The 25435-nt window shown below is 35.8% G+C and overlaps 2 protein-coding genes across 2 annotated transcripts; both read left to right on the top strand.

The window, feature by feature from the left end:
• Window positions 1–246: 246 nt before the first annotated feature.
• On the top strand, window positions 247–2420 carry LOC122997373 (ovarian cancer G-protein coupled receptor 1-like). Its single transcript, XM_044373457.1, has 3 exons — window positions 247–429; window positions 1531–1724; window positions 1859–2420. The coding sequence occupies exons 1-3, from the start codon at window positions 247–249 to the stop codon at window positions 2343–2345; spliced, it is 864 nt and encodes a 287-aa protein (XP_044229392.1). The 3' UTR covers window positions 2346–2420.
• Window positions 2421–14286: 11866 nt separating this feature from the next.
• On the top strand, window positions 14287–16414 carry LOC122997288 (G-protein coupled receptor 4-like). The gene is made up of 3 exons (XM_044373338.1): window positions 14287–14405; window positions 15518–15708; window positions 15843–16414. Exons 1-3 carry the CDS (start codon window positions 14337–14339, stop codon window positions 16348–16350), a joined length of 768 nt encoding a protein of 255 aa, XP_044229273.1. The 5' UTR covers window positions 14287–14336; the 3' UTR covers window positions 16351–16414.
• Window positions 16415–25435: the final 9021 nt, after the last annotated feature.

The following is a 25435-nucleotide window of genomic DNA, read 5'->3' as shown; positions in this document are numbered from 1 at the left end:
AAGAAAATAATCAGCAGCTTAATCATTGATGAAAATAATTTTTAGTTGCAGCCCTGAAGAAATATTATTAGGAGATAATGTAACAAAGACACCTTTTTTGTGGCTATAATATACACTGTATTTGTGTGAACATTTAGTGATGTCACTTAACAATGTTATGTAGATATTAAAAAACTTCCATAACTTGATCTCTCATACAATAGGTTTCACTCCTAAGAAGAAGATTTCTACAACAATACCTCACAGATGGAAAGCAATGATTACACCAATGTCACATCCAACTATGATGATTATAACTCCATCTACTATTATTATAACGAGGCCATCTTCTATTATGGTGAACCACATATTATGTATGTGATGACATGCGTAATCATTATTATCAGCTTTCCTTTGACTCTAGTGGCCATCCACTCTCTTTATTCCCAGGTGAGTACTTTATGACTAAGATTTATTAATTTTAGGTCATGTGTCTATCATACATCCTGTCTGTAAAAAATCTTCATCCTGCTTGGGGGCTACTAAGTCTCGTAATGACCTAAAAATTTAAGGTAATTGGACCCTAAACACATGCAGTTAACATGTGTAGCTTCATTCCAGCTTCTCTTAAGGTGAGGTTAACAGCATCATTAACTTGTAGAGAAGAAATTGTCATCAGGTTTGTCAGAACAATTTGTACAACATTATTTTAGCTCATTATTTTGGGTTTTAATTAAAACAATCAAGAAATATATGAAATATTGTACAGACATTAATGGTCTCCAGAGGCTGAAGCCTACTGACCTAATTGATCCCCTGACTTTTCCTTTAGTGCCATCATCAGGTCAAAAAGTCCAATACTTTGGTTTACAACCAAATACCAGCTAAACCAATGGTAATGTGATCTGCCTCAGTTGTATTTTGTGTTTAGTGCTAATCAACAGATTTAACATGAGCCTGGAAACCCATGCAATCAAGATTTCACTCTACTCCCATCTGGTTACAGATAAAAGACAAAAAAGCAGTTTTAAATTCCATTGTCCAATAATCACAAGCTTAAAATATATATTAGTCTTTTTGTCTGCATAAAATCAATGTGTGTATGTGTGAATGCATCTATCTATTGTATGTTTTAGAGGCATAATACACAGTGGAAACAAACTTCTCCATGAGGACAATCAATATCTATCGCTCTATCTTTAGCATGCTAACACGCTAAACTAAGATGGTCATTGTCATTGTGAGCATATTAGCATTTAGCTCAATGGACCCCTGTGCCTAAGTACAGCCTCATAGAGCAGTTAGCATGGCTGTAGACTCTTTTTGTCTAGTCTTGTAACATTGATTGACTTGATGACACATTGGCCAATGCATGAATGTTTCTGACTGCAAATGCTGGGCAGAGCAAAATGATTTATCATTACGAAGAATTTCATCCACTTGCCATTTTGCATATTTTATGCAGAGATGCTACATGAAAACACCAGAATTAAAAAAAAAAAAAAAAAAAATACCACCTGTTTTTTTATTTCTACCATTGTTTTCTTGCAGGTACAAAATGACCATGTTGCTCCAATCTACATCATCAACCTCCTCATCTCTGACATCATTCAGCTCTGCTACATGATCGTCTTAGTGGCAGAACCTGAAAAATCCCAGAAAATCTATCAAGTCTTCTCTTATTATGTTTACTGCTTTGGTGTGGTTACCAGTGTTGGCTTCATGGTCTGTGTCGCCCTGGAAAGGTAGCTATATGTCTATCATGTATGTTTTTAGCTACTTCCATGTGTATGACCATTGTATTACCATATAAATCTGAAGCTCCTCAAAGTCAGGAATATTCTGTATCTGATGATAGACTGTGTATCTTGTGTTACAGGTATTTGGTCATCGCATGGCCCCTGTGGTACCGCTTCAGAAGAACCATCAAGATCTCTCTTGTGGTCTGTGTCGTGGTCTGGACCCTTCCTCTTGTTTATGTCCTTGTTTTACATTTCTGGGTTGATAATAGGGTCATAAACACCATTCCTTTCCCACTGCTCATATTCTTCCTGGGTGGGACCCTCAAATCGCTTTCTGCAGCCATCTCGGTCTCCTCTGATGAAAAACGACGAATTGTGGGAATGTTGGTCCTGGTGCTGCTCATCTACACACTGCTGTTTCTCCCCACTATCATCATGTTCTTGACAGAAGAAGCCAGAGATAATTCTAAATTCAACAAGCTGATTGTCATGCTTCTTAAGTTCAGTCCTCTTGCAGACTTGATTCTGTATGTTTTCATTAGGAAAGGGGCCATAGACAAGCTTTTGGCCTCTCTGTGTTGTTGCAGAATGGACAGTGATGATAACATCGGTTCATCAGTATGAAAGACGACAACATGTACACAGTCAGCTCCATGCAGGCAGAGAAAGAGGGAGAAAGAAAAGGGAGAAAACAGACAGAGAAATGTAGCCAAAAAAAAAGGAAGGACAAGACTCATATGAAAAAAAAAACGACACAAGCAGAACAGACTAATATGAGCTAAGTGATGTACAAATGAGGTACATGGGAAAGTTCAACCCTACATTTTTACAGTCTGGACAGTGAGAAGGTGAAAAACAGGAGTGACAGCTTAACAAGCTCTGCAAAACTTTGAGGCTGTGAACCAACAGCTTTCAAACTTTTAATTGAAAACTGAAATATGTGAGTTTGACAAAAGCATTTATGCTGAATGTTTGTGTTGTTACATGGTGAATGTGTCAGGAGACATTTTATTGCAAACATCAGTGCAGTCTTGGGTTGATAAAACCTGGAAGTGAGATCCCAGCATTAAATGCCATTTCCCTCATTTAATCAACCGTCTTTTACTGAGAAGAATAACTGCTGAATCCAGCTTTTTAATATTATATGATGAGAATCAGCACCTTAAGAAAATGGTGAATTGTTCAGTTTGGTTTGGGAAAGATTTGCAAAAATAATAATGTCAACACTGGACTGTATGAAGGCGACATTTTTGATTTACTAATCAATCTCTTATTTATTCTTCATTTGGATCCTCATTAACTTTCACAAAGTGGCTGCTAGTCTTCCTGGGATCCATACAACAGTAGCAACAACAAAACAAACTACAATTTAAAATCACATTGTTCAACAAAACACCAAAAAAGTCAAACAAGCCAAAATATAAAGATCACAAAAGAAGTGAAATAGCTCTAAACATTAAAAGGTAGAAAATACAAACCCACAACAAAAATAAAACTGTAATCTGTGTCTCTAGATTCGAGGTTACAAGCATCTAAGATTAGTTTACTTCTCAGGGTGTCTGAGCTCACCTTTACGGACCAGATGAGGAGTTCAGACATCTGAACTCTTTATGGCTTGTTGTGAAGATGAAATAGACACAACCAGGTAATATGTCACGTGCTGTTCTACCATTTATATTCAGTGACTCCTATTTATGATATTGGAATTTAAAAAGTACAGTTAAACAATACAGTTACTATTATTTACTCTCATACATTAAATTTTTTTGGATGAAACCAATAAATAAATGTCCCTGTTGTTGTCTGTGAGTCGACTTACCTTTCTGGAGTCTGTCGCCGGTGTGCTGAGGCCGACTGTCCTGGTCAGTATTTATACAGAGGAGTCTGGTATCCAGGATGAAACTCACTCATGTTGGATGTCACGCTGCTTTGACCCTGGTTACCTGTTTCCATGACACTTTTACATCCAGTTAAACACTTACAATCTTCCAGTATAATATAACATTAAAAGGAGTAGTTGGAGGTTCAGCGTCTAACTCGAAAGTTTAAGGTCATATGTCATATCTGGTGTCCTTTAGACTGTGATGTGAAGCTGAACTTAACTGTAATCACAATCACCACATGGTCAATGAGTAAATCACTGTACAGCAGTTAAGAGAGATAATTGAAATAGATAATTATTGTACTATTAAATTATTAGTATCTAGTCCTTTGTCTGTTTCACTCTTTCTGTTGTAAATGTTCTTTATGGGTTACGTATTTTAATATTAGTGGTATTCAGTGGCAGAATGTAACTTAGTATTGTAGCCTACTTAAGTACAATTTTAAGGTAATTGTACTTTACTTTAGTTTTTCCATTTTATGCTACTGTGTACTTATAATTCACTAAATTTTAAAGGGTAATATTGTTCTTTTTACTTCATTGCATTTATTACACAGCTGTAGTTAATAACTACTTTTCAGATCAATATTTTATATGTAAAACATATATACAATAATAACAGCTACTTTTAAGATCAAATATTTTAGACATAAAATGTGATCATATTTATAAAATAACAATAAAATAGCATTGTGGCAGTTATATTATGAGGTTTATTTGCATGATATCCCTGTCTGCTAACATCAGTGTTGAGCTGAATATTAAAAGAAAAAAAAGAATTTAACTTTGATATGACAAGAAATAGTTGTTGTCTATGCATTATTATGGTGAGCAACCTGCAGTCTGAGGAGGGCCCACAGTTAGACCCATAACAATTTGCATACAGACACCACAGAGGAACTGATGATGTAATCACTAGTATAGTGCAAATGGTCACCTGGAGAATCCCAGGGCCTATGCCAGACTATTGTTTGTTGATTTTAGTTCAGCATGTAACACTTAATAACCCCATATATGACTTAAAGGATATGTTCACAAGTCTTTCAAGTCTTAAAACAACAGTCAGTTGCTCAAATGAACATTGAAATAGCTCGCTGTAATCATTCCTCCTGTTCACACTGACCATTAGAAGATCCCTTCCTAATGTGCTTTCAATGTAAGTGATGGGGGACAAAATCCACAGTCATTGATTTTTCTGCACGTTTTTGTGCAAAAATGGATTCAAAAGTTTATCTGAACCTACAGAGAGGTGCCAGCCATCCTAATTATTCAAATCAAGTGAATATCTTAATTTTAATATAAAGTTCCCTTGTTGTGTTTCCCGAGACAGTATTTCCCTTATGCTAAATAACTCTGATGTCCAGGACCAGATGTTTAAGTCTAAAATACAGAACTTTTTACGGTGGTGTGATGAACATCATCTCATCCTCAATATAAAAAAACAGAAGAGATGATGATGGTGATCATCTCTTCTGTTTGGTGATCACTCAGTAGTGGTCATCCATGACTATACTATAGTGCAGTTGGACTCCTTCAAGTACCTGGGCATCCACATGGATAATAAACCAGTATGAAATGTATCTGTCAGAGATGTGAACTGTCTGATCTAGAGCACTCAGGGAGCAGAACTATGCACTCTAAAGCGGTTAGAGACTTGAACCATCCAATGTAGAGCCTGCATGGAGTGAAAACATGCCCTTTGAAGCAGTCATAGATATAAACTGTCATATCTAGAGTGCACAAGGAGCATAAATGTGTGCTCTAAAGTGGTCATAGACATAATGCAGAAGAGGAGTGAGATGGTTAGGGTTAGGGTAAGAATATCAGGGTCAGAGCCAATCAGAGGCACAGTAGGGGCGGGTCTTTGCAGAATGAGGGTGGGAAAAAAATAACACAAACTAGAAAACTGTTCGAACTCTCTTCTTGGTTCTTTAGTCCACGAACTGCTGTGGCCCCTAAGGACAAACCATACACAAGAGTGAAAGCACAAACAATAAGAACATGCTTCAAATCCTCCTAGCAGCCTGGAGCACTTCAGGTGTAGCCATTAGTTTTGTAGCATTTTTCTTGTTTCATGTGTTTTTCCTTTTTCATATGTATTTTGGTATTTGTTGCATTTCTTGATTTTGAGCATGCTTTTTTATTAATGTTTGTGCATTCACTCGTGTGTGTGCTTTGTCCTTAGGGGCCACCATACAAAACCCTTTCTAATGAATCAGGAGTCAAACCTGTTATTGTTGTTAGTTTGGAGATGAGTGGATGAAGCCAGTGCAGCACTACACCATCAGCAATGTGGCTTGGCAGCTTGCCAGTTATTCCATGTGTAGGAGATTATACAGATGGTTTTATGTTTGGCCACTAGATGGTAGCATGAAACATGAAATGACACAGTGGTTGCATGGGTTAGTGCTGAAACATCAATGTTGAGGTGCAGATAAAATGAAGATCATACTCAATGTCGGGAGTTCATCAATTTGAATATGACAAAAGTTACAATTAGTTAATTCCCAAAAACATTTAATGCCACTTAAAAGTGAAGCAAACTACAACATAATCCTAAACTGGACTGATATACTATATATGCTTGGGAGTATATTATTGGCAGAAAGAATATTCCTGTTGATGTCAGTTGTCTTCTGCCTTATTCTCTTTGTTTATTGACTTAAAATGTAATGTTAATTAATGAGAAGCATAAACTGTTAAGTCAGTCATTTATATTCTGTGTGTATTATATAGTTCTGTGTTAGTGTTGTTAGAAATGGAGATGTGTCAGCCTGCAGTTGTTTCTTCCAATTCCAACCAACACTTTACAATACGGTACACAAAATTTAGCAAAGTTACTAAGGAATGAATTAGGAACAACCTCGTAATTGAGGAATCATTAATAAGTACTTCTCTAATGACGTTATAGTAGATAATAATGTTTAAAGAAAGTTTATAAAGAACAGAGTGGAAGATGTCAATGAATCATTATGAATCATCTGTGAACTGATCATGGTGACCCTGCTGCATTTCTGATGAAGTCTAATTAACCAGACTCTGAACGGCACAAAAACAACTCATTCATTACTTATTACTTTAAGCATCTATAAATTATGTTTTTCATAATAAAAATATATCAAATAACAACACACAGTAGAAGGTCAAAGGTGTAGCTCATAGTGATGAACCTATAGAGAATTATCAGTGACTCTGAAGCTTCCCTCGGCTTTATGGAGCTTTATAGTGAGTTTCAGCGCATTGTTTAGCTGTCACTCTCTTGGTTCACTCTTAGTGCTCTCATAGCATCATTTTCAGCTGCAGCAGGCAGCTGTTTTCAAAGAAAAAGCTCTAACAAACCCACTTCTAATGGTGACGGCAAACGGTGACAGCTTACTGCTGTCCAACCAGTAAGTCTACTGGTTACATAATCATGCCTGTCTACTTTTTCCTCTCTTCCATAGAAGCAGGTGTAGATTATCAGGAACCTACTGCATGTTATCACTCATCATATTTACTGTAGACTGTTTGGATGCAGAGGACAAAACATCAAACTTGGTGTCGAGAACTCAACCAGGTGTGTTCTTGCAACTTTCAAGGTACATTTTCTGACATTACCTTTCACTTGTGCATGTAGAGATTGTAAAAATGAAATTAGAACTGCCAACAGTCATGATAATGAGTATGCAAACTGTGACAAGCGAACAGCTTTGGACTGTAGGTGTACAGAATACTGTGGTTAAACCAATTGTGTTTTATTTCATTTGCATTTTTTCCCCTAAATACAATTTTCATGTGTAAAAGCTAAAAAGATAATAACATTCAAAACTTTACACTATTTTGAATTAAATAAAATGATCTAAATTAAGAAGAATGAAAAAACAAATGCTGATTATTATATTTCTGTATTACTTGTATTTACTGTATGTTCAGAGCCAACATTGATCCACCTAGAGGTATTTATAGTGATATTTTCAGTTTTTATGACAGCTGAGATATGAAAGAGTTTCCTGTGCTGTGACAATATGTTATTGACGAAAAGTCTAACAGAGTGATAGAGTTATACAACCCAACATGAGTTAAAGTCAATTAATGATTTTGTCGCACAAGGAATAACTGTAACTCAGTTTTTTTGTTGTTGTTGTTGTTTTGGTGTTTGTTGTTCATTTTTGGTGATTTGGTACATTTTAACTTTTATTGAGAGGAGACAGTAGAGTCAGACAGGAAATGAGAAGAGAGAGAGAGAGAGAGAAAGATGGGGATGACATGCAACTAAGATCTGCTGGAATCAAACTGGACATAAATGTTGTAGTTTTGTGGTATGAGTCTTAACCAGTACGCTACAGGGATGACCAGTATGTCAGTGTAGTTAAACATGGTGAATGTACCAGCCTGCAGTTGTTTCCTCTAATTTATTTTCATGCTAACTCCAAAAGTTAGTCAGAGTGCACAATCTATAAACAAAATATAAAATATGCAGATGATTCATAAAATGGTTTGGCCAGACATGCAAACCTCCTTGTCCAAAATCAGAGAGCACAGAATTCAACTGGTGGGATGTCAAGTGCAGAAGACAAACCATCCTAGACCAATGTCTCTGTACCTTAAATTACTGAAATAACTGTATGACATTCTGTAGTAATGACCTCACATCATCATGGAAAATTATTTATATATAGTACATCACAAGGTCTAGCATTATATGAAAAATTATCCTTTGATGAAATATAGATCTGCAACGATTAGTCAATTATATTTGCTTAAAAAAAAGATGATAAATCAAAGTAGCTGTAATTTATCTAATCATACGTGATTGAATAAAAAAACAAGTATTGAGTAATTTCAACTCCATTCAGAGCACACATCTGTCATTTTGCTCTCCCCAGCCCAAAATACCTGTTTGATTAGTCCACAGATACATTTGGAACTGAAATCTTGTATTTTAAGGTTTCCTCTGACTTTTTAGGCATTACTGTGACTGAATTTCATCAACTCTGCGCACTTCATGTGCATTGCAATGACAAAAATCACTGCTGAAACCAAGCTTTTGCAGAAAATGGTGGTTTGTTCAGTTTGGGTTGGGAAAGACTTGTATAAGTAATAATGCAGACACATGACTGTATGAAGGGAGAAAATAAATAAATAAATAGATAAATGAACCATAAATCCATTGTCTAATTTCATGTAATACTGAACCTAAATCAAAGCATTTTGCATTCTTCTACCTGCCATTCCAACTGGCAACCTTCATCTAGACATACTTCTACTCTTTTAAGTTCCTACAAAATTACAGTCAGTTATGCTTCCATTATTAAATATCAGGGCTGATCTACTTTCCCTTCTCTTGTAGATCAAAATGTTTCAGCTCATTGTTTAGCTGTCACTCTCTTGGTTCACTCTCAGCGCTCTAATAGCGTCATTTTCATCCACAGCAGGCAGCTGTTTACAGTGAAACAGATCTAGAAATCCACTGTACACTACCTGCTCAGCACCAAATGGCAAACAGACACAGTTAGCTGTAGACTAGCTGGTGAACATAATGGAGCATTTATCAGCCAAAGATCCAGATATTTCCCTCAGGAGTCGGTAGAGAGCAAAAACAGAGCTGAAAGAGAGTGAATATTGGACTTACATTCACCAGATGAATGAGACTAACCTTTGTCCTAATGTTCATGCCTTTTTCAATGCTCCTGCATGCTTTATAGCAAGAATGCCAATTAAACAATATTCACAAAGTACAACTTCTCTCTTCTTTAGAAGACTAAGTAGAGGAACCTCTTGTGTGTCATTCTCACCACATTACTGCAGATTGCAGAGGACAAAGCAACTCTGGTGTAAGGAACTCATTCAGCTTGGGATCTGCAGCTTTCAAAGGTAAATTTTGTGTATTTTGTATGTACTTTTTTGTTTTACCAGTGTTGAGGCAATAATGGTGTCACTCTATGTTTAATGTAGCACATAAAAAATTGTAAATGTAGTGATACAAAACAAGGAAGATGCAAACAGTCATGAAAATGAACATGCAAATGGTGACAGCTTACTGCTGTCCAATCAGTAAGTTTCTCCCTCTCTTCCCTTCTATACAAATTTGAAATGTGAGAAATACAAGTATCTGTCTGTGTCATAAACAAAAATATGAAAAACATGTGATGACAACACAGGAAATATACAGTATTTAAAAAAACAAAAACAGGGAAGTAAAACGAATATAGATAGAATATAGATATAAGAATGAGAATAAAGGTTGTGGCACTGTCTAGAAATTTCTTCCAAGAATTACTGAAAGTGATGAAAGCTGGTTTATAATATTTTCATTTGATTCGTTCAAAATTTTTTAAAATACTTTCATGACAGAGTTCAGAGTCTTAAAGAGAAGATAAAACTATAACTAGATGGAAAATCATTGAGGGTGTTACATATTCTGTGTGGTTTTGGCCAAACAGGGAGTAATGTGATCTGTAATCAGTTCATTTTAAATGTGTTTCTCAGTGTTTTACAAGAAAACTTACAATCCTCTACAGCCAGTGTGTCCTGAGCTCAGTCAAGCTGGCGCACATTGTACTGATGTACTCTACATATTCATGTCTGTCTACTTTTTCCTCTCTTCCTCTTTCTGCTTGTTACGCACACACAGACGCACAACAGCGCACAAACATGCAAAAGATTACAAACAAAAAGATTACAATGTGAAAAATCATTATTTTGTAGTCTATATTAACATATTTTAAAAGATACGTATAACGGTTAGTCATATTATTTATCAGAATTAACTAATCACAGTAATGATGGATGAAATTGTTAAATAATTTGACCAAATTGTGACAATACATGAAGGTAATTAAACAGACTCTTCAGGTTGTCTGTCAAGACCCAACAAACAGATATCAACAGATCAGACACGGATCGACTTTCCAGCTACATCAATACATGAGGACATGAGGAACACATGAGGAAATAAATAAGGAGAAAATAATTAAACTAAAGAAGGAAATAAATCTGCACAGCTTCTAGCTGCAGCCAGCAGCAGGATCAGCACCTTGGAGAGCTGATCAAATCCTGACAACTGTGTATGACGATTTTTTGCATGATTAAAACTTAATTTTTGAACAATATTTAACAAATATTATTATTTTGAGATTACAGTGATCAGGTTTCCATACTTTCAGCAGTTAAAATCCCACTGACTTTACCTGTTATTCCCTGACTGAACAAAATGATTTTAAAGAGAACCACAGTTGAATTAAAAAAAAACCCTTTTCAAAAAACATACATAAAGAAATTACAACAAAATAATGAGCAGAATCTTAAATTGATGGTCTGGGGGTGGCCACAGGAGGGTCCAGGAGCATCAGAGGCCAGTGTGCTTGTAATAGATTGTGTGCTTTCACTTCATGCACAAGCAGATCTGTTTCCTCTGCAGAGAGGCACTCCTTCTTACTACTTAGCAAATGTGCCATTATAATAGCAATCCGCCAAAGTGCAAGTGCACTGGGCTTTGAAAGGGAATGGGAGATGACACTATGATTGATTTATTGCATGTTACACCAAAAACAAACCAATGATTAATTAAGAGACAAAGGACAACTGTTTTGAACCATGCATCTGGTGCTGCAACCATTTTCTCCACCATTAAACTATCAAAAATGGATTTGGACAGGACTTAGATACACTTGCACCATGCGCTTCAGACCATGTGCTTAAGTTTGTTAAAATAGGGCCCTCAGTGTTTTACAGGATAGGTTACAATCCTCTACAGCCAGCGTGTCCTCGGCCTAGTCAAGGCTGTTGGCATGTCAAACACAAATTCACACACACAGCCAGCTAATTGTAGATACTGGAGCATCTGTATCTATTTAACTACAAGAAGTTTTCCTAAAGCGTTATGCAAAATTCCCTTTCCCAGAAACTAAAGTAAGCATGTATGCAAAAGTTGTTTTTTGTGGTAGCTTACCAGCTGCCGTACTAGACCAAGCCAATAGGTCCAAGTCACCTTCTACACAGTTAAAGCTGGTTCATCCCTGCTTGAATTGCACCTGAATAATGCTCTAAATATTAGCATTGACGGATCGGAGGACCAAGGATGATGATGATAATGTGCCTTCTGCAATCAGCAAAAAGACCACTGATTTTCACTTTATTAGATCTGGATTTCTAGTTGTTTTGGACACTTATATCTCCAAATTGGGGTTTAATGATGATATAAGTAGCCAGAGACCATTTTTAGTGTGTGCTAGAGCCAAATGAGAGAGCTAAAAGAGAGTGAATATTGGACTTACATTCACCAAGTGAATGAGACTAACCTTTGTCCTAATATTCATGTCTTTTTCAATGCTCCTGCATGCTTTATAGCAAGAATGCCAATCGCAACAATATTCACAAAGTACAACTTCTCTCTTCTTTAGAAGCCTGCGTAGAGGAACCTCCTGTGTGTCATTCTCATCACATTACTGCAGATTGCAGAGGACAAAGCATTAAACTCTGGTGTAAGGAACTCATTCAGCTTGGGATCTGCAGCTTTCAAAGGTAAATTTTGTATATTTTGTGTGTACTTCTTTGGTTCACTGACATCCAGTGTAGAGGCAATAACTAAATAACTCTATTTATAATGTAGCACATAAAAACTGTGATAGTAGTGATACAAAACAAGGAAAACAGAGATGCAAACAGTCATGTAAATAAACATGCAAACAGTGACAGTTTACTGCAGTCCAACCAGTAAGTTTCTCCCTCTCTTCCCTTCAATACAAATTTGACATGTGAGAAATACAAGTATCTGACTGTGTAACAAACAAATAGTATGAAAAACTTGTCATAACAACACAGAAAATATACAGTATTTAAAAAAACAAAACAAGGAAAGTAAAACGAATAGAAACAGAGAGCAATGAGAATAAAGATAGCGGCACTGCTTAGAAATTTCTTTCAGGAATTCCTGGAAGTGATGAAAGCTGTTTTATAATATTTTCATTTGAAATGTTGAATTTTTTACTTTCATGACAAAGAAAATAAAACCACAACTTTGTATGTGACATCATTGAGGGCGTAACATATGCTATGTAGTTTTTGCCAAACGGAGAGTGATGTGATCTGAGATCAGTTAATTGCAAATGTGTTTCTCAGTGCTTTCACTCACCATATTTACTGTTGGATATAAAGGACCAAACATCAGACTCAGTGTAGGGAACTCATCCAGGTGTGGTCTTGCAGCTTTCAAGGTAAATTTTTCATTATTTTTCACTTGCGTATGTAGAGATTATAAAAATGTACAGAATACTGTGGTTAAACCAACTGTGTTTTATTTCATTTGCATTTTATTCCCCTTAAAAGCAATTTTGATGTGTAAAAGTTGTGTAACAAAGACAAAACAAAGGGTGAGAAAATAACTAAAAAGATAATACCATTCAAAATTCATTATTTTGAATTAAATAAAATGAACTAAATTAAGAAGAATGAAAAAACAAATATTCATTATTATGTTTCTGTTTTTCTTGTATTTACTGTATGTTCTGAGCCAACATTTGCAGTTTTTATGACAGTTGAGATATGAAAGAGTTTCCTCTGCTGTGACAATATGTTACTGATGAAAAGTCTAACAGAGGGATAGAGTTATACAACCCAAGATAGGTTAAAGTCAATTAATGATTCCATCCCAGAAGGAATAAGTGTTTCTCAGTTTTTTTTTTTTAGTTTTTTTTAATGTTTGTTGTTTATTTTTGGTGATTTGGTACATTTTATCCTTTATTGAGAGGAGACAGTAGAGTCAGAGAGGAAATGAGGAGAGAGAGAGAGAGAGACGGGGATGACATGCAACTAAGATCTGCTGGAATCAAACTGGACATAAATGTTGTAATTTTGTGGTATGAGTCTTAACCAGTACGCTACAGGGATGACCAGTATGTTAGTGTTGTTAAACATGGTGAATGTACCAGCCTGCAGTTGTTTCCTCTAATTTATTTTCACTCCAAAACATAGTCAGAGTGCACAATCTGTAAAAAAAACATGTAAAATATGTAGATGATTCATAAAATGGTTTTGTCAGACATGCAAACCTCCTTGTCCAAAATCAGAGAGCACAGAGTTATTCAACTGGTGGGATGTCAAGTGCAGAAGACAAACCATCCTAGACCAATGTCTCTGTACCTTAAATTAATGAAATAACTGTATGACATTCTGTAGTAATGACTTCACATCATCATGTAAAAATATTTACATCACCAGGATTTGTATTATTTGAAAAATGTTTTTTTTAAGATGAAATATAGAGCTGTAATGATTAGTCGATTATATTTATTGGAATTTTGATAATCAAATTATTGTTTCAAACATTCTTCAAGAAGAAAGATCAAATATTCTCTGGTTTCAGCTCCTTAAACATTATGATTTGCTCCTTTTCTTTGTCATATGCAACAGTACATTAAAAATCTTCAGGCTTTGGATTGTTGGTCAGAAAAAAATAGCAAATAATATAATATACCCACAAAAAAGGGTAGGTGGATATTAAAAAACTTTCATAACCTGATCTCTCATACAACAGGTTTCACTCTGAAGAAGAAGAAGATTTCTACATCAACACCTCACAGATGGAAAGCAATAATATCAGCAATGTCACATCCCACTACTATGATCATAACTACACTGACTATGATTGTAACTACACCGACTATGATCATAACTACACTGACTATGATTGTAACTACACCGACTATGATTATGAAATCTACTCCTATTACTTTGGCTCATATACTGAGTATGTGATGACATGCGTAATCATTAGTATCGGCCTTCCTTTGACTCTAGTGGCCATCTACTCTCTTTATTCTCAGGTGAGTACTTTATGACTAAGGTTTATTAATTTTAGGTCATGTGTCATACAGTCTGTCTGTAAAGAATCTTCATCCTGCTTGGGGGCTGGAAGGAAGTCTTGTAATGACCTATAAATTTAAACTAATTGGACCCTAAACACGTGCAGTTAACATGTGTAGCTTCATTCTAGCTTCTCTTAAGGTGAAGTTAACAGCATCATTAACTTGTAGAGAACAAATTACCGTTAGGTTTATCAGAACAATTTGTACAGCATTATTTGAGCTAATTATTTTAGGTTTCATTAAAACAATCAAGAAATATATGAAATATTGTACAGACATTCATGGTCTCCAGAGGATGAAGCCCACTGATCTGGTTGATCCGATGACTTTTCCTTTAGTGCCATCATCAGGTCAAAAAGTCCAATACTTTGGTTTACAACCAAATACCAGCTAAACTAATGACAATGTGATCTACCTCAGCTGTATTTTGTGTTTAGTGCTAATCAACAGTAACATGACACTGGAAACCCCCGCAATCACTTTTTCACTCTACTCCCATCTGGTCACAGATAAAAGACAAAAAAGCAGTTTTAAATTTTTCACTAATCACAAGATTACAGTATATATTAGTCTTTTTGTCTGCATGAAATCGTTGTGTGTATGTGTGTTTATGCATCTATCTACTGTATGCTTTAGAGGCATAATGCACCGTAAAAACAAATTTCTACATGAGGACAATCAATATCTATCGCTCTATCTTTAGCATGCTAACACGCTAAACTAAGATGGTCATTGTCATTGTGAGCATATTAGCATTTAGCTCAATGGACCCCTGTGCCTAAGTACAGCCTCACAGAGCAGTTAGCGTAGCTGTAGACTCTTGTTGTTGTTGAGACTTGTAACATTGATTGGCCAATGTGTCATATTTGATGACACATTGGCCAATGCATGAATGTTTCTGACTGCAATTGCTGTGCAGAGCTAAATGACATATATGTCACTACGCAGAATTCAATCCACTTGTATTTTTGCACATCTTGTACAGAGATCCTAAATGAAAACACCACAAAATTGAAAAAAAATGTTTCCAGCTGCTTTGTTTGTTGTTTATTTTCACTGTTTTCTTGCAGGTTAAAAATGACCATGTTGCTCCAATCTACATCATCAACCTCCTCATCTCTGACATCATTCAGTTCTGCTGCATGATCGTTGAAGTGGCAAATACTTTCAACTGGAAGATCTATGTAATCTTCCTCTTTTATATTTACTACTATAGTGTGCTGGCCAGTGTTGGCTTCATGGTCTGTGTCGCCCTGGAAAGGTAGCTATCTGTCTATCCTGTATGTTTTTAGCAACTTCCATGTGCATGACCATTATATTACCATATAAATCTGAAGCTTCTCAAAGTCAGGAATATTCTGTATCTGATGATAGACTGTGTATCTTGTGTTACAGGTATTTGGTCATTGCATGGCCACTGTGGTACCACTTCAGAAGAACCATCAAGATCTCTCTTGTAGTCTGTGTCATGGTCTGGACCCTTCCTCTTGTTTATGTCCTTCCTGTCTATTTCTGGGTTGAATTTAAGATTTCAAGAACCATTTTCGCCGCCTTCCTCCTCGTTCCTTTCCCACTTCTCATATTCTTCTTGGGTGGGACCTTTAAAGCCCTGTCTGCTGCCAGTCGTGTTCCCTCTGATGAAAAACGACGAATTGTGGGAATTTTGGTCCTGGTGCTGCTCATCTACACGTTGCTGTTTCTACCCACCATCATCTTGTCCCTGGTAGAAGAAGCCAGCTATAATGATACCTTTTACAACCTGACTTTCATGTTTCTTAAGTTCAGTCCTCTTGCAGACTTGATTCTGTATGTTTTCATTAGGAAAGGGGCCATAGACAAGCTTTTGGCATGTCTGTGTTGTTGCAGAATGGACAGTGATGATAACAGCAGATCATCAGCATGAAAGACGACTACATGTACACAGTCAGCTCCATGCAGGCAGAGAAAGAGGGAGAAAGAAAAGGGAGAAAACAGACAGAAATGTAGTCAAATAAAAAGGAAAGAGACAAGAGTCACTGTCCTCTATCGATACTATTTCAAATAAGACACCTAACAGTAGTGTCACCTGGCAGTGAGGACAACTGGTGTGAAAAACAAAAATAGTAATTTATTTACAACTTCATTTAGAATGAAGAAATTCAAAATACAAAACTAGGAAAACTAGAAAATAAATAAAATAAAATAAAATAAAAACAATAAAACGTAGACCATGTCCAGCCAGCTATATTCTTAAATGTATGTTTTTCTCTGTGTCCAGACTAAAACAGCCCAAAAATGGGCTCCAGAGTGTAAATGTGAAAACATCAGCTTGGTGTTGTGGTTTGTAGGGGGAAAAAGGAGCTTTGTAAAAAAAAAATTAACATATCACTGACAAAACAGATGGTGGAAGTAGCAGCATTTTATTGGAAGAGGAAGAAGAGGAATTAAATTTAGCCGGTTTAATGTAGACATAGTCATAAAGTCCCACAGTAGTTTGATTTAACTGGATCCTGAAAGGCAGATTCCCCTCTGGCACACCCAGTTGGTCTCTTCTACTTCCTGTCTGTCACAGTACAAGAGGCCACCTTAACTGTTGCTGCATCTTTTGGCCAGAGAGAAGAAACACAGAACATAATTGAAAGCAAATAAGAGGTTTAATGACAAAATGTTAACTAAAATGCACTTAAACTAGCAAACAAAAAATAAATGAAGTGGTTGCTGTATGACAACAAAAGACTTTGTGCCACATCATTAGTTGAAATCTTTGTGTTAACTATGCTAAAAGAACAGAGTAGGCTCATCAAGGGGGGGGCTTAAAGAGAGAGGAGCTAAAACGGCCTGTTTCAGACAGAGGCTGAACTGAAAGGCTGCATAAATGGCCAGTATAAGATAAATAAGGATTTTTTTGAACTGTAAGTCATGCAAAAATATTCCAGTAGAGCCCCAGAATAAAAATATAGACCTGGAAATGTGCATGTTATGTCCCCTTTAATCAAAGAAGAAAAACCAGATATTATTTGTTGATCAACTGAGCTGTTCAACACCATGATCACCCTGTTATTATAGCTGCCACTCCATCTTATTTCTACAGGGAGATCATCATATCAAGTCTATAGACTTTCTTCTTATTAAGCCTCTCACACACATTGTAATTTGTTACTTTTTTCCTACTTATAACTATATATGTCTATTATTGTGTGTGTGGGGGGGTATTTTTATGCATAAAAGTTAAACAACATATGATTTATTTCTTTTGATTTAATGTAAGTTATATTTTAGGGGGTTTTGTGGTCAACATGCTATGGCTTAGCAATATATATATAACATCTTATATTATTATACACAGTACTTTTATAAGAAATTGTAAATTTCCTGGAAATTCTATAAAAATATGTTTCTAGACAAGAATGAGAATGTTTCCTTTTTACTAATTATGTGAATTAAATCCTACAAATCAACAAAATATCTGCCGGTTGTTTCTTGTATATATCATCATATAGCACAACTCTACTGCTTTTTTTTTCAAATTGCCATTGCCAATTATGTTTATTCGTGTTAAGTTCTCATAATAATTTGGGGCAGAAATGATGTCATATTTTTCGCTATACGTTACAGTAGTGAGGCCTACTGTACATTTCCCCCTTCGTAAACTTGTTGATTACCAACTGTTGCACTAATCAGCTGACACTGCAACAGCAGAGATCTAACAAACACTTTATAACACTTTATAAGGAAAAACATGCATTTTCAGAAGATAACGTATGATTGCTAAGGTTACTACTTGATAAGTTGTATAGTGTACACAAAAGATGATTAATTATAGTTGTTGTAATGTATTTAATCATATGTGATTAAAGAACAGTTTAAAAAACAAATATTGAGTCATTTCAACTCCATTCAGAGCACACATCTGTCATTTTACTCTCCCCAGCCCAAAATCCCGATTTGGTTAGTCCACAGATACCTTCTTGTATTTTAAAGTTTTCTCTCTGACTTTTTAGGTATTACTGTGACTGAATTTTATCAACTCTGCACACTTAATGCACATTGCAATGACAGAACTGAAAAGGGTTTGGCTAACCTGAAGGATAAAAACTCATTTAGAGCAACAAACAGTCTTAATTGTCTGCTCATATGAAAAAAAAAACGACTAAAAAGCCACAAGCAGAACAGACTAATATGAGCTACATGACATATTTCCATCCAGCCTGAAGGATACCTTCATATAACTGATTAGATGTATAGGTTAAAAGGTTACGGAGTGAGTTGTCCTATGACCAGCTTCTGTAATATTACACTATACAAAATATTGCTCAGTAGGCCCAAGTAGACAAGATAAGACTTGTAGCTGTGCCAGTTTTGTTTGAGTATCTCTTGTATTTTACATTCACATTTGCATTTATTCATGTGGGAGACTTTTATCCTAAATGATGTACAAATGAGGTACATGGGAAAGTTCAACCCTACATGTTTTTCACAGTCTGTACAGTGAGAAGGTGAAAAACAGGAAACTGCTGCAGTGACTGAGTGACAGCTTCACAAGCTCTGCAAAACTTTGAGGCTGTTAACCAACAGCTTTCAAACTTTTAACTGAAAACTGAAATATGTGAGCTTGGCAAAACCATTTATGCTGAATGTTTGTGTTGTTACATGGTGAATGTGTCAGGAGACATTTTATTGCAAACATCAGTGCAGTCTTGGGTTGATAAAACCTGGAAGTGAGATCCCAGCATTAAATGTTATTTCCCTCATTTAATCAACTGTCTTTCACTGAGAAAATAACTGCTGAAACCAGCTTTTTAAAATTATGTGATGAGATTCAGCACCTGCAGAAAATGATGGATTGTTCAGTTTGTGTTGGGAAAGAGTTGTATAAGTAATAATGTCAACACTGGACTGTATGAAAGTGACACTTTTGATTTACTAATCAATCTCTTTTTTATTCTTCATTTGGATCCTCATTAACTTTCACAAAGTGGCTGCTAGTCTTCCTGGGATCCATACAACAGTAGCAACAACAAAACAAACGACAATTTAAAATCACATTGTTCAACAAAACACCAAACAAGCCAAAATATAAAGATCACAAAAGAAGTGAAATAGCTCTACCTATGAAAAGGTAGAAAATACAAACCCACAACAAAAATAAAACTGTAATCTGTGTCTCTAGATTCGAGGTTACAAGCATCTAAGATTAATTTACTTCTCAGGGTGTCTCAGTTCACCTTTACGGACCAGATGAGGAGTTCAGACATCTGAACTCTTTATGGCTTGTTGTAAAGATGAAATAGACACAACCAGGCAATATGTCACCTGCTATTCTACCATTTATATTCATTGACTTCTATTTATCATATTGGAATTTAAAAAGTACAGTTAAATAATACAGTCACTATTATTTACTCATACATTAAAACTTTTGGATGAAACCAATAAATAAATGTCCCTGTTGTTGTCTGTGAGTTGACTTACCTTTCTGGAGTCTGTCATCAGTGTGCTGTGGCCGACTGTCCTGGTCAGTATTTATATAGCACAGAGGAGTCTGGTATCCAGGATGAAACTCACTCATGCTGGATGTCAAACTGCTTCGACCTTGGTTACCTGTTTCCATGACACTTTTACATCCAGTTAAACACTTACAAGCTTCCAGTATAATATTAAAGCTGCAAGCAGCATTGAACTGGCCTTCGCACCCTTGCGCATGTCGGGGTGCGGTGCAGTTCAAGGGCTTCTGTCACAGGCATGTAGATGTCTCCAGATCTGGGCTGACAGGTCTGACTTTACAAACATGTAAAGTTTGGTGCGACCGGAGCATGTACAATAAAGTTATAGCAATTTCCTCTGTCATGGCGAAACATGAAATCTCAACAGAGTGAGGATGACAATTTTCTGCAGGGTGAGATGTCTTGCTCACCCCTGTGTCATCAAAATTATGCAAGTTTTGGGCCCTTTCACTGTAATTTCAATAAATAATTTGAAAACTTTTGATGAGTTTGTGTGTAAAAGAAATTCACTTCCTAATTTTCATCAAGTCAATTTTTCTTGTAACCCACATGACCTGGTCAAAGTTTGATTAACATGTGTACTGTCAGGTGTGTAGAGACAATAAGTAACTGCAGCTGAACACAGAAAAATACTCATATATTTGAAGGGAGAGTGTGAGCGAACTGCTAGGTGCTCGAGCTGCAATACAGAGCTACAAAATTTAGTTATGATTTTATTTTTCTACTGCACTTTATCATTTAACAGTCACCCTCACTCCATTTTTTCCCTTCCCCTCATAGGTCATCCCCACTACTGATTATACATATAAGACCTACAATTATTGTAAAATAAAATAAACGATAATAACCCCAAACTTCATACAGATAATTGAAATAGATAATTATTATACTAGTTCACTATATATACAAAATTCACAGTCATTGATTTCTGCACGTTTTGTGCAAAAATGGATTCAAAAGTTTATCTGACCCTACAGAGAGGTGCCAGCCATCCAAATTAATCAAATCAAGTGGATATCTTAATTTCAATATAAAGTTCCCTTGTTGTGTTTCCCTAGACAGTATTTCCCTTATGCTAAACAACTCTGATGTCCAGGACCAGATGTATAAGTCTAAAATACAGAACTTTTTACTGTGATGTGATGAACATAATCTCATCCTCAACATAAAAAAAAAAACAGAAGAGATGGTGATGGTGATCATCTCTTCTGTTTGGTGATCACTCAGTAGTGGTCATCCATGACTATACTATAGTGCAGTTGGACTCCTTCAAGTACCTGGGCATCCACATGGATAATAAACCAGTATGAAATGTATCTGTCAGAGATGTGAACTGTCTGATCGAGAGTACTCAGGGAGCAGAACTATGCACTCTAAAGCGGTTAGAGACTTGAACCATCCAATGTAGAGCCTGCATGGAGTGAAAACATGCCCTTTGAAGCAGTCATAGATATAAACTGTCATATCTAGAGTGCACAAGGAGCATAAATGTGTGCTCTAAAGTGGTCATAGACATAATGCAGAAGAGGAGTGAGATGGTTAGGGTTAGGGTAAGAATATCAGGGTCAGAGCCAATCAGAGGCACAGTAGGGGCGGGTCTTTGCAGAATGAGGGTGGGAAAAAAATAACACAAACTAGAAAACTGTTCGAACTCTCTTCTTGGTTCTTTAGTCCACGAACTGCGGTGGCCCCTAAGGACAAACCATACACAAGAGTGAAAGCACAAACAATAAGAGCATGCTCCAAATCCTCCTAGCAGCCTGGAGCACTTCAGGTGTAGCCATTAGCTTTGTAGCATTTTTCTTGTTTCATGTGTCTTCCCTTTTTGTATGAATTTTGGTATTTGTAGCATTTCTTGATTTGGAGCATGCTTTTTTATTAATGTTTGTGCATTCACTCTTGTGTGTGCTTTGTCTACAAAACCCTTTTCTAATGAATCAGGAGTCAAACCTGTTATTGTTGTTAGTTTGGAGATGAGTGGATGAAGCCAGTGCAGCACTGCACCTTCAGCAATGTGGCTTGGCAGCTTGCCAGTTATTCCATATGTAGGAGAACATATAGATGGTTTTATGTTTGGCCACTAGATGGTAGCATGAAACATGAAATGACAGTGGTTGCATGAGTCAGTGCTGAAACATCAACGTTGAGGTGCAGATGAAATGAAGATCAAATTAAATATGACAAAAGTTACAATTAGTTAATTACCAAACACATTTAATGCCACTTAAAACTGAAGCAAACTACAAAATAATCCTAAACTGGATTGATATACTATATATGCTTGGGAGTACATTATTGGCAGAAAGAATATTCCTGTTGATGTCAGTTGTTTTCTACCTTATTCTCTTTGTTTATTGTTACCAGACTGTGACTTAAAATGTAATGCTAATAAATGAGAAGCACAAACTGGGTTTAAGTTCAGTCGTAACATTTATATTGAAGACATTCTGTGTTAATGTTGTTAGAAATGGAGATGTGTCAGCCTGCAGTTGTTTCTTCCAATTCCAACCAACACTTTACAATATGGTACACAAAATTTAGCCAAGTTACTAAGGAATGAATCAGGAACAACCTGGTAATTTGAGCAATCATTAAGTACTTCCCTAATGACTATATACTAGATAATAATGAGTTTCTAAAGAACAGAGTGGAAGATATCAATGAATCATTAAATAATGATTAGTTCACATCTGTGAACTGATCATAGTGACCCTGTTGCATTCATGATGAAGTCTGATTAACCAGCCACTGAACAGCACAAAATTACTCATTCATTACTTATTATTTAAAGCGTCTATAATTGATTTTTCATATTAACAATATATCAAATAACAATGTACAGTATAATGTCAGAGGTGTAGCTTGTACTTATGAACCTATAGAGAATTATCAGTGACTCTGCAGCTCCCCTTGGCTTTATGGAGCCTTATAGAGAGTTTCAACTCATTGTTTAGCTGTCACTCTCTTGGTTCACTCTCAGCCCTCTTATAGCAACATTTTCAGTCACAGCAGGCAGCTGTTATCAGAGGAAAAGCTCTAAAAACCCACTGTACATTACCTACTTAGCACCAACAGACAGTTAGCTATAGACTAGCTGGTGAACAAAGTGATCCAAAGATCCAGATATTTCTCTCAGGAGTTGGTAGAGAGCAAAAACAGAGCACAGAGTGAATATTGGACTTACATTCACCAGGTGAATGAGAATAACCTTTGTCCTAATGTTCATGCCTTTTTCAATGCTCCTGCATGCTTTATAGCAAGAATGCCAGTAAAACAATCTTGAAATAGTACAACTTCTCTCTTCTTTAGAAGTCTAAGTAGAGGAACCTCCACCACTCAATCAGGTTGAGATCCTGCAGCTTTCAAAAGTAAATTTTGTGTGTTTCCTTTGTACTTTTTTGTTTTACTGTCATCCAGCGTAGAAGCAATAATGGTGTAACTCTATGTATAATGTACCACATAAAAACTGAATTTAGTGATGCAAAACAAGAAAACAGAGATGCAAACAGTCATGAAAATGAACATGCAAACAGTGACAGTTTACTGCTGTCCAACCAGTAAGTTTCTTCTTCCTTTCTATACAAATTTGACATGTGAGAAATACAAGTATCTGACTGTCTCATAAACAAACAGTTTGAAAAACTTGTGATGACAAATATACAGTATTTTGAAAAACAAAACTGTGGGAAAGTAAGACGAGTAGAAATAGAGAAGAAGTGATGAAAGCTGAGTTTTGTAATATTTTCATTTGAAATGTTGAAATTTTTCTGAGTTACTTTCACAACAAAGTTCAAACTCTCAAAGGAAGATAAGACCACAACCCTATATGTGACATCTTTGATGATGTTACATATGCAGTGTGGTTTTGGCCAATCAGAGAGTGATGTGATCTGAGATCAGTTAATCACAAATGTGTTTCAGTGCTTTCACTCACCATATTTACTGTAGACTGTTTGGATGCAGAGGACCAAACATCAACCTCTGTGTAGGGAACTCATCCAGGTCTGGTCTTGCAGCTTTCGAGGTAAATTTTGTGACATTTTTCACTTGTGTATGTAGAGATTGTAAAAATGACGTTAAAACTGCTAACAGTCATGATAATGAATATGTAAACTGTGACAAGCAGACAGCTTTGGACTGTAGGTGTACAGAATACTGTGGTTAAACCAACTGTGTTTTATTTCATTTGTGTTTTTTTCCCGTAAATGCAATTTTGATGTGTAAAAGTTGTGTAACGAAGACAAAAGAAAATAGCTAAAAAGATAATAACATTCAGAACTTTTTACTATTTTGAATGAAATAAAATGAGCTAAATAAAGAAGAATGAAGAAACAAATATTCATTATTATATTTCTGTATTTCTTGTATTTACTGTATGTTCTGAGCCAACATTGATCCACATAGAGGTATTTATAGTGATATTTGCAGTTTTGATGACAGTTGAGATATGAAAGAGTTTCCTCTGCTGTGACAATATGTTATTGATGAAAAGTCTAACAGAGGGATAGAGTTATACAACCCAAGATAGGTTAAAGTCAATTAATGATTCCATCCCAGTTTTTTTATTTGTTTGTTTGTTTTGTTTGTTTGTTGTTTATTTTTGGTGATTTGGTACACTTTAGCCTTTATTGAGAGGAGACAGTAGAGTCAGACAGGAAATGAAGAGAGAGAGATGGGGATGACAATTTACCAATTTTGTGGTATGAGTCTTAACCAGTACGCTACAAGGATGACCAGTATGTAAGTGTTGTTAAACATGGTGAATGTACCAGCCTGCAGTTGTTTCCCCTAATTTATTTTCACTCCAAAACTTAGTCAGAGTGCACAATCTGTAAACAAAATATAAAATATGCAGATGATTCAAAAAATGGTTTGGTCAGACATGCAAACCTCCTTGTCCAAAATCAGAGAGCACAGAGTTATTCAACTGGTGGGATGTCAAGTGCAGAAGACAAAACATCCTAGACCAATGTCTCTGTACCTTAAATTACTGAAATAACTGTATGAAATTCTGTAGTAATGACCTCACATCATCATGTAAAAATATTTATATACATTATCAGGGCTTGTATTATCTGAAAAATGTATTTTTGATGAAATATAGAGCTTCAACAATTAGTCGATTATTCTCATTGCTACTTTATTGCTAATTTTTTCAAATTATTGTTTCAAGCAAAAAGACCAAATATTCTCTGGTTTCAGTTTTTTAAACATTATGATTTGCTCCTTTTCTTTGTCATATGCAACAGTACATTAAAAATCTTCAGGCTTTGGATTGTTGGTCAGAAACAATAGCAAACTGAAGACATCCCCGCAGGCTCAAAGAAATTGTGAGTACAATTTTTTCACAGTGTATAAAAAACTACATTTTATAAACTTAACGATTAATCAAGAAAATAATCAGCAGCTTAATTGGTGATGAAAATAATTGTTAGTTGCAGCCCTGAAGAAATATTATTAGGAGAAAATGTAACAAAGACACCTTTTGTTGTGGCTATAATATAC

Source organism: Thunnus albacares, chromosome 14, assembly GCF_914725855.1.
Source record: "Thunnus albacares chromosome 14, fThuAlb1.1, whole genome shotgun sequence".
Classification (NCBI taxonomy): domain Eukaryota; kingdom Metazoa; phylum Chordata; class Actinopteri; order Scombriformes; family Scombridae; genus Thunnus; species Thunnus albacares.
Note: the sequence above shows the minus strand (reverse complement) of the source record. Positions and strands in the feature narration are given on the sequence as shown.